Source organism: Motacilla alba, chromosome 1, assembly GCF_015832195.1.
Source record: "Motacilla alba alba isolate MOTALB_02 chromosome 1, Motacilla_alba_V1.0_pri, whole genome shotgun sequence".
Taxonomy (NCBI): Eukaryota; Metazoa; Chordata; class Aves; order Passeriformes; family Motacillidae; genus Motacilla; species Motacilla alba.
This window is the reverse complement of record NC_052016.1, coordinates 65,067,842-65,083,126: the sequence shown is the minus strand read 5'-3', so window position 1 is coordinate 65,083,126 and position 15,285 is coordinate 65,067,842. Positions and strand designations below refer to the sequence as shown.

Sequence of the window (15,285 nt, the reverse complement as noted above, 5' to 3'; positions counted from 1 at the left end):
AAATTGCATTTTTGTTAACTAGATATCAATTAGATATGAACAGATTATGTCTCATGCAAACATATGCAGAGATATTTGAGGCTCTTGTTCTTTGAATGATGCATGATGTGCTGATGTAGCAGATCCTTTTAGTCTGAGATGAGAAAATTTCAGAAAACTTTTCTGCATGAGCAGTAAACTGAGAATACCAAATAGCATCTAGTGTCATGACTGTATAAATTCTAGTTTCCACCAACCTGAAAACTATTATAAAAGCATAAAAATTCAGAGTTTTTTGTTGGGGTTTTTTTCCCTTTGGAAGTGTAGCAGAAAGGGGTCCCCAATATTTTTGATGAGGCACTTGAGACTTGCTGTTGTGATATGCATTACAGAAACTTCAGCTGGAAAAGAAATAAACCCAAAATCTCTTGCCTCTGAATCAAAGGTGTTGTGAAATGCTTTACAAAGGCTGGTGGGACAAGTGGCTGAATTTTTTTTTTGGAATTTCATATGTTTCTTTCTTCTGATTTTGAACTCTGGCAGCATCTCACTATATTGCTTATCCAACAGAAGTTCTAATCATGAAAATATATTTGTTCTGAAGAATTTATAAGTTCTTAACCTTTAAATTGTGTGGTTTGTTGTGGTTTGGAAAGTATCCTTATGGGTTTTCCCTTATGTAGAATTTCTTCCACATAGCAACTAGGCTATTTCATTAGTTTTAGTAGTCATGTGTGGCTTTTTTTGATTCGCTTGAGAATTAAGTTTAACATAAAAAGGACAATATTACAGAAATGTAAAATTATAAATATTACTGTCATTTTAGGATGAATTTGACTACTACCTACATTACCTATCTTAAATTAAAAATTAGTACTACATTTGTTTATAAGTGAGATGACTATTAGTGAAAGTAAAATATAAATTTATGTTATGTGGAAAGTCATGAGGTTTTTTCCAGGTAGTTTATGAACAGCACTAGCTTTGGGAACTTTTATGAACAAACTGAACTCCTTAATGCTGACACCTTTGTGCCAAAGTCCTGCAAAGGATGACTGTCTATTTATAGTGCTATATCTATTATAGTGCTGATAGTTTTCTAAACTGAAGAAATAACCAAGTATTTTTATCTCTAACATAATCAGAATTCAGTCTTGACTCTCTGAAAATTAAACCATCTGCTTAATCATGACTGCGGTACCTTTATAATAAAATAATTAATTCATGGCCATTTTCCCACCCCTTTCTTCTGAAATGAAATGCATGCTACCATTTTAAAGTAATATAGAATACAGATTTTTCTGAAGTCTCTGTGGCTGTAGAAATGTAGATACAGTCTTTGTGTTGAGTAGGTACAGAATAATATATATGGTTTCATTTTCCACTCTTTATGAGAAAAAATTTTTCAAGCTGCCTAATTACACTCCCTTCTTTTGAATGTCTCTTTAATGGAAAAAATCTTCCTATTAAAATGAATTTATTTGTATTTCAGAAAAATAGTGACACTTTTCTAGTATTTTTTTTAGTTATTTAACCATAATCTAGTTATGTAAGGTTTATTCTACAAATAACTATGTGTTTGACTCTGCTGATTGCTCAACACCACTAAAACATGGATTTTAAAGACTTTTTCATAGCTGAGTTTTATGGATAAGGGAAGCAGATTTCCACCAGGCTCGAGCTGAAAATTCATTAGTGTGGCAGGAGATCATTAGCACAGCTGGGCATCCCATTCTGTTTCTCTGATCATTGGACCAGCCAAAATTGAAAAAGGATGCTGCTAAAGCTATTACTAATACTGGAAGAAGTTTGCTACAAAAAATTCTTGTCTGTTGTTGCGTACAGAGATGGGTCTGGAAACCAATAATAGAAACATTTCAGCTGATGTGAATGATTTTGTGGCTACAAGGAGATTTACTCTTGTGCTTTTTACATTTCCTTTGGGATATGACTATCATGTTTCTGAGAATTTTTCTTCCAGCTCTCTAATCAGGAACATCCATGCTAGGAGATGTAACCTTTTTGGAATGAAAAACAAAGGCTTACTCTTTCTATTGCTCTCTAAAGGGAAGTTGTCCTACATGCCTGTAGCCATTACACCCACTTTCCCTTGAGAAACTGGGGGATATGTGTGTTTGTCAATTAAAGCAGACATCATAGGGCCTCAGATCAAGTGACATTGCTGGACAGAAGTTCCAATGCATCACATTCTACCAAGCATTTGGTTGCTGTGTTAGAGAGGAGGGGGAGATTGTTCTCTTTATTTTGCCAGAAATTGTGAAAGGTGTTTGTATTTATAATTCAAGCCAAAGATGATTTTGATGTATATTGAAGTGCCCTGGGTTGTCACTGTTGCAGGTAAGTAATTTTTTGTCAGCCAGACAGAGAGGGATTCATTGTATGCTCTCAGCAGTCCTTTTGTAAGGCAACTCTTGCTAACTCTTCCTGGTTACTGTTGATTGCAGTGAGCACATTTCTAGACATCTGTTGCATGGATAGGTCATAATCAATGGGGTTTCTTTTTCCTGTTTTTAAAGTAAATGTCCTTCTTTTTCTTCTTCTCTTTTTTTCTTTTTCTGTTTTTAAATTTTCTGTAGGACCTGGGGATAACGAAAGTGGGTCATATGAAGCGAATTCTCCAGGGAATTAAAGAGCTCAGCAAGAACACCCCTTTGTCTGAAGTGTAATTATGCTGGTGCTTTTCTTAAAGAGAGAAGAGCAAGTTGCTGGAGAAGCAAAGCTGTTGCAGGCACTTGGCTGTCCTTGTAGTTTATGGAAGAATAAGCTGTATTTGTACAGGCTAGCATCTCTGAATTCTTGTGCGGTGAAGAACTTGCAGCAAGAGTACAAAAGGATTTGTGCCAAAACAAAAAGGAAAAGGTGATATGTTCTGCGAAGATGTTTTCTTGGCGTGCAAATTGGCCAGTTTGGATAAGCCCAGTTTGGTTAATTGATCGGTTGCTGGTGAACTGCAATGACTGGAAAATATAATCAAGGAATGATTGCTTTGCTTACATGCAGCTCAGTATGCCTCTCTTTATGCTGCAGCAAGATGCCACTGTACAGCATGAGGTCATCTGGTTTTCCTTCCGAGGCGTAGCTCTGTGAAGCCTCCTGTGCAGGAGACCAGGAAGTTTGGAAGGTTCAACACGGAGCCTGGCAGTGCCGCAGGTATCCAGCACTCGCTGGCCATGCAGAAGAGGGGAGAGATACCTCATGATACCATGAACGCAAACTATAATGCATGGTGTGCCTGCCTGAATTGTCTGTTGTTCTGTTGCATGACACATCTGATACTTTAAACACTTGAACAACTTTTTTATCGGTTTGAATGAGATTTAATTTATTGCTACTTGAGTGTCTTTTTTTTTTTTTTTCTCCAATTTCAGGCACTTTTCTATTCTTCAGTGTTGTGTTATGCCTAAAATGCGTTCTACGGCAAAGGGTGTGTGGGTGTGGAAACTTAGCATTTGTGCCATATTCAGCAGATTATATATGATTGAAACACTGTACAGTTAGATTTTTAAATATATCATGTACAGAAGGTTTATCAGGTAACTAACTTATGAGAATTTTTGAAAGACCGGTACCTCACAAAAACATCAATTGGCTTCCTGCATGGAAAATGATAAAGAATCTTCTCAATGGTGCATTTTAATGTAGTTATTCAGTTATCTTAAACATCTGTAGCATATTTGAACTTGTAGGCACTAATGGTTTTATTTATTCTATTGTTCAAAAGCAGGTTTAAATATTAATGAAATTTTCTTAAAGAAAAATTTAATTTTATTTATCATACATAAGAAGATATTTAAAATGTAGCAGCTGATTTGATTTTTGTGGGGTAAACTTTTACTTGTTGCTAATTAACTATTAATTTAAAAATGCATCTGTGTGCATTTTTTAAAAGGGTATTAGTTTGTTTCTTGACAGCACTCCACCATCAGTAGACCATAAAAATTAAAAAAACCCAGACTATAAGGTTTTAGGCTATGCATGCTAAGATGGATCACATGCAAGATAGTAACCCATGAGTATAAACAGGTTAAAAAAATTAAAACCATCTTTGTTTAGATATTGCTCTATACCAGAGTTTGTAAGTTTATTTACACTTTACTGAAATGAAACAGGTTAATAATTTAATTTCCTGGTTAACTTTTCACAAAAGTATTAATCTAGCCAGAAAATAAATTTGAGATATCTACAAAAGAAATCCTACCTAAATGTTTGACATGAGATGACTTTGCACCACCTGCCAGAAAACTTGCACAGAATTGCTCTCTCCTTGCTGTTTCTAGCAATGTGTCATTGCAGCACAAAGAATACTTGACTTTCACTTAATCAAGTAGCTTTGATATTTCTTGCATGTTAAAGAGTATCTTAACATCTATTTATGTTTTCCTCATGGGCAGCAGAGTAAGGTTTCATTTGGTTTTTACCAAAATTATTTCCTTGTATAAAGGGCCAATGTCAAGTACTGCATCCTGGTTTTGCCCTCCATTTCTCATGCATATGACCAGAGATGTTCCATGGCAAGTAGATGGGACTCATCCCCTGGAAAGTATGATCTATTATACTCATTGTTTTATTGGAGAAAAAAAAATCAAAATAATCAAAACAGGCTTAATTTTTATCTTATTTTCTTTCTTTGAGTTCTTGCTGCTGTAGGTTCAACAGGCACCACTCTGGGAGTTCTGTGGACATAATGATTATTCTGGTAAACAAACAAAAGTAAAAGGCAATTTTCTAGTAGGTTTTGCATAAAAAAAACCAAACCAAAGTGCATTTGCCAAATTATATGACTTTCAGGCTGTTGTATGAAAAGCATATGAAAAAAATGGAAAGCTAGGCAAACAATGGAAAGTTTGTTTGTTTTGGTTCTATTTTAAAGTACTTGACATTCACCCCTTTAATGACGTTCAGGTGACATCTGCCAAGTCTTTGTAAGCTTTATTTTCTTTTCTCTTTGATTCTTCATAAGCTACACCGTATTTTAACATGTGGCAGCATTTTAGCATATTGACATTACAGTAGACAATATAGCTTATCTTCTGGTCTATTCAAGGATGTAATACATAGCAGAACTTTCTTTGCTTTCCTGATTGTAAGATACAATCTCTTTACAACTTTCAGCCTTGCTGTATGTAATGCATTGAGATGGGCTGTGGAACCAGATCTCTTCAAGTCACTGTAGAGGTCTATGCTGAGTATGTTAAAGAACGGGAGCTGCTTTTGGGCAGGGAAAATGGGAAAATTTTGTTTGTAACACAATTTCTTAAGGCACTCCTCAAATTACCTCAGTATAGGACAACTGACTGATCAATGTTCATTTTTCTAAATGACCACCAAAGAATTTAACTTTGATTGTCCTAAGCAGTTTTATAAACATGTGAATAGGAAAAAACTGTAAGTATCATTTATGCTGTATTTATTAGATGCCCAGGAGAGCAAATTTTATGCAACTCTATGCCTTAGACTAGTGTTGGCTATGAAGTGCAAATGCATCTGACAAGGAGGCTCAGAATATTTTTATAGGGGTTCTCCGGAGGTCGTGGGTTGTAGCTGTGTTTAAGTGATGTGGCTTTTTAGATTATCTGAACCCAGTGTAACTCTCTCATGGTTATTCTAAGTATTGGGTTTTTTTCCTTACTGCTGTAAAAGCCCCAGCTCCTAGAACTAATTACATTTTTTTTTAAATGAACTGTAAAAGCCCCAGCTCCTAGAACTAATTACATTTTTTTTAAATGAACTGTATTCTCCCTAATTTAATCCTGCCGTAAAAAGTGCTTCAAAGCACACATCCCAATATCTCAACAAAACCAAGGTAAACACATCCCTAAAAGCAGTTAGCTTTTCAGAAAACAAGATCCTGTGGAGCCTGATTCAGCATGCTAGATTTATCAAGACAATCCCTATACAGAGTTTACTGGATTAAATTTTTCCTCTCCAGTCAAATACATGCTATTTCTGTGGTCAGTATACATTAAAGCCTGAAGGGAGTGCAGAGTAATCTGCATTTTTTTGTAGTGGCTGGTATTCATATAGATGAAAGCTCTATACCTCAGAGAGAGGAACACAAGAGCTGCATGCTTTAAAATTGCAGCAGGTTGCTAAATATGAGTTGCTGTTTTGTCATTTTCAAATAGGATTTTCTCAGTTCACTGTATTTGATTGCTGTAGCAACCTCTGATTTAGGTCATGCAAGTTTTGCCTTGATAAAGCCTCATGACTTCTTTTTAGAAACTGAATGAAATCAAGCCAACTCATGGTTTTAGGTGTTGGGGATGTTTTGCAATAATTCAAAGAAAGAAGATTTAAAAATCAATTTTTTATAAGGTGGCAAGGGAAAATTTTCTTTGATACATATTTATGTCTCTCCCCTTAAACACTATTTTTTTTCTCCTGAATGTCTATTTCTTTCAAAGAAAGATGCTTTGAACTTGGAAGAACAGTAAAGTGTAAAGCATGTGATCAAAAATCCTGCCAGACGATTTCATTCCAGTATTTCTTGTTTTGGGACTGGAATTAACATGCTTGGTCCTGTAAATAACAAATAGAAATCACCTTTATCTCTCTATCCCTGCCCAAAATAATTAATACTGCAATGCTGCATAGCTGTAATTCAAAGGAGAGGTATTGATTTTTTTTTTCTTCATAAACGTCCATTTTATATTTTCCCATGCTTTTTTTGTAGAGAAATAGATAACCTGCCAATTTTACTTTTTAATTGAACTTGCTCATGCTATTAATGAAAATTTCATAAAGCCTTGGTAATGAGCATTACTTCAAGGGTAAAATTATCAGTGATTTTCAATGCATGTGGTCTTCATTTCAGGAAGACTGGCAGGAGACCCTTTTCACATGTAATGGAAAATTAATATATACAGCAAATATGAGAGGATGTTCCATAGTCCTAATTTAAAAACAGTTGTAGTAATGTACTTGCAAGACAAAACCCCCTATGGTGACTCTGTTTTGCTTGATGCTTCCTGTTAATGATTGCATTAGTAGTGTTTACAGCTATTTCTGCAGTGCTCTCTGTGTGCCCCTAAATATTAAGTTCTTGCCTATGAGTTCTTGCCTATGAGTTCAACAGTTCTGGTAATTAATAAGTAGCAGTGCAAAAAGTCTTTGTGAAAGATAAAGTCACAAGGAATGTATCTCACTGAGGATAACTGAGCTGGAGCAATTTGTTTAGCTCACAACCAGGAAATCATCTTGTCACTTGTATGAGTGAGAGCCACAGAAAATAAAATTAAAGAAGTAATTTTAAATTTATTTTTTCACCCCAATAACTTAAGTACCTCTCAACTGCAGCATCCTGTCTACATTTATAACACAGGCTGTCCTGTATTTTTTTATTCTGTTTTCATGGATTGTATGTTTTGTGGTATGATTTTCATATCATCAAGGTTTGATGCTGCTTATTCTAACTGCAAGGATTTAATGTTTGCAAGAACTGTACATAACTGTATTGCTGTCTTAAGGAACAAGTTTTTGATGACTTGAGGAAGCTGAGGAGTTGGGACAGGATTTAAGCTTTGGACAGGACTTTAAATATCTCTGCTTTCTCTTCAGAGATGAATAGTAGCATCAGCAGGATTGACAAAGCAACATTTGGTAATTATGAATATAAACTCTTTACTGGTTGTATAAATTTCTGTATTTATATCTAGAGTATAATGTGGAATGGATCTTTTTTACAAAAAGAAAAAAATTTCTAGTTGTTTTCTACTACTGTTGCATTAGTAGAATTTACATTTCTTAGCTCTGTTAAGTGTTAACTTATGTACTTGAAATGTTTGTTTCTGCCATACCGAAGACCAGTGTGTTTCTCAGAAATTATAATCCACTTGGAAGCCATCTGGAGACCTTGAGAGGACTATTTCTGTAGCCAGTTGGAGTTAATACCAAAATTCATAACAACTTCTGTAGGCTTAATAGTAATCACCCTCAGTACTTTACCTGAAAAAAAGAATTTTGAAAGGTTTGTGGTTTTTTTCAACGCATAGAATTAATCTTAAAATATCATCCATTGTGATATGTAAATTTAAAAATATTAGCATTGTTAACACTTTTGCAAAGAAGCAAAATGCTGATGAATACACACCCAAGAGTATTCCTGGACAAATTTTAATTAATTTAGCTGTAGTGGTTAAAGACCTATCACCTTCAGAACACTCAACAGAAAATTCATATGTGTACATGGTAGAATTACGAACATGTGTTTTAAATAATTAAAGATTTGTTTCCCATTTGACAAAAACTTGATGAGCTCTCTGATGGGATTTTGAGTTCCTATAACCTATTGCTTGTATTAGTGGGGCAGAAGAAGCTGGTGCCTCATTTATGTTTAACACCAGTCATGCCTTCATTCAAGTTTTTAGGTTGCTTCCCAGCTCCTGTGTCTGGATGAGCTCCCAGCTTCTGGCAAGATGAGACCCTTGCATGTGTCTCCATGGTTTCTGTTCAGAAGAGCTGGACAGGCAGGCCAGGAAAAAGTTGTAGGGTGCTCGAGGAAAGACACACCAAGGCTTCAGGCTCCAAAGCCTAGCATAGCCATGGTGGACTAAAATCTTTTAAGTTATATTTTTACAGTCCCTGCTGGAAGCTCCATCTAACAATTAACAAGAGCTACCAGAGTGCCCTTGGACAGAGACGTGTTATGGCTAGCTCTACCAGCTGTATCAGACATTGAAAATACTGAACCTTGTGGTAGCTATTGGTGGGACAATATCCAAATAGCCAGTGAGTATTTTATTCTGTGGAACGTAGACTTTGGAAAAATATAGTTTGTAGTATTATTCAAAGACTAGTGTTAGGATTGAAAAGCTACTGAATATAAATGCAATGTGGTGCAAAATTTTAAGTCATTTGCAACTATCTTTTTCCAAATTCATTGGAAGCAACTATTTTAGGGAGCTGTGTTTGATCCAGGTAGACAAGAGGGTGTGAACTGGAAGGTGGGAACAGGAAGAAATGAACTCAAATTGGATGGTTTGTTTTCATTATGGGAACTGTGTGTAAAGCCAAAAACAAAATCTCCACAGTGCCCCAAATCCCTTCCATGACATTGTAAATGGAATAGCATTTTAAGTCCCAAATTTTTTAAACTAATGCATTAATTGGATAAAAAACCAGTTTAATTAATAACCTGACAGTGTCATTAACAGGGAAAGAGTTAGAGACACAACTGTTTTTCTCCTGGTGTTAGTTGAAGTAAGTTCTGTTTGGGACTAATTCTCTTTGCAGTCAGTCAATAATTTTGTGAATGGGGAGATTGAGGGAAGCCCTTCAAAGCTGCTTGGTCTTGCTTTTCAGAGAGAGAGAGAGCATGTGTGCTGAACAGTAGAGCCTGGAGGCTTTTAATGAGAATTTCAAGGATACAAGATATTCTAGTTGGATAGTTTAGGAAGGTTTACAAGGAGCACACAAGCATGCAGATTCTCACTGTGAAGGTTCCTAGCAGCACTGTCCTCTCACAAGATGCCATGTCTATACATTGAAGCAGGCATTTGGACTGTGTCCCTAGCCACATTCCAGAGGATTTTCTACAGGCATCTGTCACCTGTGGTGTCTGTACTTTCTGTCTTGGTTTTATGTCTCCTTTAATCGGGTACCTTGAAAAATGTGGTTGTCCATATTTGACAAAAATTACCATTTTTCCCACTCAAGGAGCACAGCTTGTGAACCTGTCCTGAAATAATTTGTTTCACTAGCCACTTTTTTACATCATATCCATTGAATCCTAAAAGAGCTGAAACTCTTTTAGGCACCTCCCTAGAGCTGCCAGTTACCTTAGGAATTTAATATGCTTGTATGTCAATGGGATCATCAAAGGGCAAGGTGATATTCATAGTGGCAGATGAGACATGCAATAGATGGGATTTGCACATAAGGAGTACAAGCTGTTCAGATGCTCCTGAAAGGTGAAGGGGGCCTGATCTCTGCACCTTCCCTCTGGCTCTTCTTTGTTGCTGTCATCACACACAAATAATTTAATGTCATATAATATTAGCAGCTTCTTGTCTTCATTCATGGTGACAGCAAACCTATCAGTCACTACTAATGAAACTTCTCACTGTCACATCTGTCTGTCTAGAGCAGGTATCTTCAAATATTGAGCACTATGGAGTTGCATTAATGTATTTTTAATGTATGTTCTGGCATTTAAGAAAAATAAATTTCATCTAAAGGTATTTCAAAGGTTCTGAGAGGATCCCAGCCCAGCTTGGGTGGTTTCTGTCATTAGCCAGGCTTGTGACTTACACTGGTATTCCAGTCAAGTTCATCTGTTAGTTAAATCTGTTGTAACATCCACTTACATGCATGAGTGGATGCATGAACTACACATGGAAGCGTTGCAGAGATGGTGGGACACTGTCTTGTTCTCGCATAACTCATATATTTGGGTCTAAATGGCAGTTTGCAGCAAAGAGCTGAAACATGTGATTTCCACTCAATCCAAACCTATATTCAGTTGAAAACGAAAACATCAAACGTGGTTTGCCTGGGTCTAGGTAAAATCTGGTGTGTACTCAGTAGTTTCTGCCCTTTGTTTCCCCTTCTTCATTCCACAAGGAAGTCCATCATCTTTGCAATCATATAAATCTTTTGGGACCCTAGGCATATGCTGTGTTTTAAACAGTACTTTAGGCCCCTTGGAGATTGTTCTTGTATTTCACTTACAGCATTTACATGTAAGCCTACAGATGATTTTCTTGGAGAGAAATTGCTCCTCACATAAAAGCGATCCTCAAATTGATCATGGGTAGGCTTTTACATGCCATACCCATGAATGTCATTCTCTTGCCAGTATTTGTGTGGATGGATGTAGATATGTAGTACCTAGTTCATAGTGAGAGCACACCTGTACATAGAGATGTATATACATACCCTGGTTTTGCCCAATATAACAATGCCAACTTGTGTGTAGAGCCAAAAAAAACCTTAAAACTATACAGTGCTTGAGATGCTGCATTGTTTTTATTATAGTATTTTTTATATCAGATAAATTGCAGGATGTTTACAGATGCTTATTAATATTTAACTTATACAATGGGGTGACAGGATGTTTATGATTGTTGTCAGCTAAAGAATTGTATATGATTCTGGGTGAAATTTTGGCTTTTTTGAAATCCTTGGCAAAACTCCCATTGATCTCATTGGGGCCAAGATTAAACTCCTCTGAATCTATTGTTTACTGGCTATTTTCCTACTGTGATAATTTTTTTAATGAGTGAAATGTATTTATTTTTTCCCAATGTGAAATCTGCAGTTTCTATTTGGATTTTTCTGTGGAACCTGCAAACTACAACACAGGTGGGAATATATGCCTCAAAGACTGTACAGAATTTTTCATTGATCTGGTCCTTGAATACGCCTAAGAAAATACCTTCTAAAATAACTTTTCTAAGATTTAATACAGAATCATCTAAAAAAAGATCACCTTTCATGCCTCTCCTCTCTCACAAAGAGGGAATACAATGTGGCAGGTGAATGGGAAGAAGTATTCATTGATAAATAAAAAGTAGTCCTGTCTGTTTTCTGTACCTACGGATCTCATGCAGCTCACCTGTCTCTGCAGATCTGGTATGAGACACTTGAAGTACCTTATCCAAAAGTACCTTATTGGGGAAAAAATATTACATAGTAAGTATGTGGCTTTAAGCTTCTCATCAAGACATGGAGGTATCTTCAGAGCCAGTGTGTTGAATAACTTTTTATATTCCCTAGATCAATTAAAATTATGAAAATATTAAGTGGTAAGGCAAGTCAGACAACTGCTTGACATTAGAGAAATCACTTGTCTAGAGGCAGAAGGAACAGTTCTTTAATAGCACAAGGAGGAAATATACCATAATGCAGCGCTTCCTAAATCCCTTTCCAGGGTATCTTTTAATTACGTATGCTCAAAGTGTATTCTTCCTGTAAAAAAACCCATATGGCTGTGAAACAGCTAAGCAGATGCATCCTAATTTCTTCATCTAAGGCTAAAATACCATTTTCAAATAAGAGCTGTCATGCACTTTGAAATACATATGTTGGGAACAGGTTAGTTTATATTTATCATAGATAGTCATCCCAGGGATAGTCGGACATGTAAAATGAGGTAGTTATGTCAAGGTTATCAAAAGCTGAAGAAATAACATAGCAGACACCTTCCTTCACAAGGCTCTTTCTGAAGACATCTGTGCAAATGTCCACCACTTCCAGGAGTCTTTTCCTGTAATTTTGTTTAAGAAAGGATCATATTCAGATTCCTATCCTTCCCCTTGCTAATAAGGCAGGAAGTTTGCACCTTGTTGAACGTTCTAGGAGTTTGTTGGCTGTAGAAACAGACCTCAAAAGAATAAACATTTGAGGCAATCAGTAGGCTTGCGGAGGATGCACAGGGCTCTGTCTGGGCTCCTTAGTCTGCTAATGTGGCTCTGATCACAGGTTACTGGGGGAAAAGCTCCTATGGTGCTCCTGCTTCACTTGGTGGCAAGGCTCCGTGGTTGTCAGTGGGGCAGATGGGTGCCAAGCGAGCAGACACCTTTCCTTTTGTGTGTTGGTTGGCTTTCTGCGATTCTAATCAGGGCTGGAGTTCAGGACACACCTTTGTTTGTCTGCAAGGCCATGTGATAGCTGAGGAAATGAGGAGGAAGTGGCTGAAGGTCTGGATTCTGCCTTTGGTTTCCTGCCAGTGGAGCTGGTGTAAGACTGGGGGTAGTGTAGTTAACCTTTGAGTGCCTCACTTTCTCCACCCAAGGGAATAGGGATGCTCACCACCTCTGTACAGCCCCCTCGAGTCCTGTAGGAGAGCAGTGTTATGTAAACCGCTGAGTTTTACCCACACTATTATATGTAGTAAAAATAAATTATTTCTGTTCATAACACTGCAAGAATTGCTTTTCCTAGTTCCAGTTGTCTTTGATGACCTACTATGTCCTGGGCAGTCAGTTTTAAAGCTTAGCAATTGCTCTAATACTTAGAATTACACACATAGCAGGCTCTGTTTGCTGCAGAAAAGAGTAAAACTGCCTGACAAAACTTGCCAATGAAGTATATCTAACAGAGCAGGGGTGTAACTTTTGGCTTTATTTACTTGTAATAATGGTAAGGAACAGTGAATTTTGTTTGTTTACATACTGTTTACAATGGCACAGTTTTATTTTTAATATATAAAAACAATTGAGGTATTTATTGCATATACTATTTTAAAGATGTTTTATGTGTTTTCACCTTTGGAATATATTGTTACATTTCCTTGTACAGATAATTTGGGTGGCTTTGTTAATATAGTTAGTAATTTTTATGACTACTAAGTGACCAGTTTTCTGTGCCTTTTTATTGTTGGATGCATGATTACATATTTATTATTGTATGGAAGTCACTGAGATGTGTATTTTTGTATTCTGCTGGAAGCAATGGTTGATTTTATTGTACATGATAAGAGATGCCTTCCATAACAGGCACTCGTATGAGATCTTCCTTCTCAAATAAACAGAATGCATTCAATGTACATAAGTCCTTGAATTTATTTTGTGTCTAGAAATCACTGGAAATGTTTGAACATCATGGCACTGAATTTTAGATGCTATCTACTCAAAATGTGGGCTGCTACCAATGTCATCAAATCTAAACCAGAATTCCCCGTTGAAATTAATGCAATGGCAACTCCTTGGCACAATCTGAGACTTTGGAATTTAAAAGAAAACTCAAAACTACATAAAATTTGGATGAATGAATATTGAGCGTTATTTCTACTCAGTTTGCCAGGGACTGCCTGAAAATTGTTTTAAATTAGGGTCTTTGAATACAGCTTTTATACATCCTCTACATGGCTACGTGCAAACACAGATGCAAGTAGGTCACTGTGCATGTAGATGTTTACATTTGCAGGGAATCTTCCGCTGGATCTTGCTGCCACACAGCGTATTAAGTGTAAAATCAGATTGCATTTGCATCTGTGGTAACAACAGCCATCAAAACAGAACATTCAGTAGCGCCCGTTTTTCCATGGGTGAGTGGCAGTAAAGCAAACGCATTTTCCTCAGCAGTAGGGGCTGTGCCTCGCTGGCACCAGCCCTGACAAACACTCACGGAGGTTGATTCCAGAGGGCCATTCTGCAGGCAAGCATCAGCTGCCGTGTTGTAGGTCAGTGGGCTACTAGGCTGGTACCTAGCACGTGACATGATGTGAAAGTAACCACAGTCAGTGGCACATACAGAAGGAAAATTGCAGTGTGTAGGAACCTAAGTCAGCTCATGAAGGCTGTAATCTTGTGATCTATGAAGCTGACTTGTGGTTGGGATCCCCTTGTCCTGAATGATCATACATTGGAGAGGTAATTTTATGGATAACGCAGAAAGCTTACAGGTCAGTGCTGGGGAGGTTCAATGCACCATGAATTCCAGGTGCTTACAGTTCTCTTAGGATTGAAGCCTGTACTTTAATTTTAGATGTGTTTTGGGAGGATTCAATTTCTTTAACCAAACTGAAATGGTTGGTTTCAATAATCAAAGCTGTGGTATAAAGGAGAGACTGTAGTAGGAGAAATAACTCATGGGGTAAAGCTGGTGGCACCACTAGGGATGGCACTCAGCAGTACATGGGGAGACGGGGTGTGATGGCATTTGGACACTGGGAACTCTCCAGAATTTCTTCTAGTAGCTAGACTGCACAGTAAGGTAGGCTTCCCACAGTTCATCTTGACCATAAATCAGTTTTCTGTGAATAAGAAGTAAAAGAATGTGAAAAAAAGAGGTGGATTATAAGCCTTAACCTGAAAGATACACTGAGGAAGGTTTTTAATAATTTTGAGAAAAGTTTGGTAAATGAATAAACTGTTCATACCATATATTAATACTTGTGGCATAAATGGAATCAATTCATTCATCTCAGTGGCATCAAATAGCTGATGATGAAGTCTGAAACTGTGCTAACTTTTAACTCTTATCACTAAATAAATGAAAATTTGAAAAAAAGAGAAGGCTGTAGACAGGCAAGCATTGAAATTGCAAGTGCTGAAGCAAATCTAACAGAGTTATTGCCCAGAGTTATTTTATCAAAAAGGGCTACATGGATGTCTTGTCTAAAACAAAATACAGCAGCAAGTTATTTAAAGAGGTTTAGTGGGGATGGCATGAAAAACTACAAGGGCAAAAATGAACTGGTGCAGTATTAACATTTCATGTTAATATTAAAATATTGGAACAGTGAGCATGGTAAAAAGTGAGAAACAAAGATTATTTTTAAATTATGCCATTCAGGCCACTGAAAGTTTGTGTTTAGATTAAAATCTGCCCATTCTGGAGGCA

The 15,285-nt window shown here is 36.8% G+C and overlaps 1 protein-coding gene across 5 annotated transcripts in view; it reads left to right on the top strand.

Moving 5' to 3' along the window:
• DGKH (diacylglycerol kinase eta) overlaps positions 1-13,488 on the top strand; it is a 158,679-nt gene extending 145,191 nt beyond the window's left edge. For all 5 annotated transcript variants that reach the window (XM_038150763.1, XM_038150753.1, XM_038150782.1 and 2 more), the window contains one exon: positions 2,577-13,488. In XM_038150763.1, the coding sequence (XP_038006691.1) occupies positions 2,577-2,629 (53 nt within the window). In that variant the 3' untranslated portion in view covers positions 2,630-13,488. The remainder of the gene's footprint in view (positions 1-2,576) is intronic.
• Positions 13,489-15,285: the final 1,797 nt, after the last annotated feature.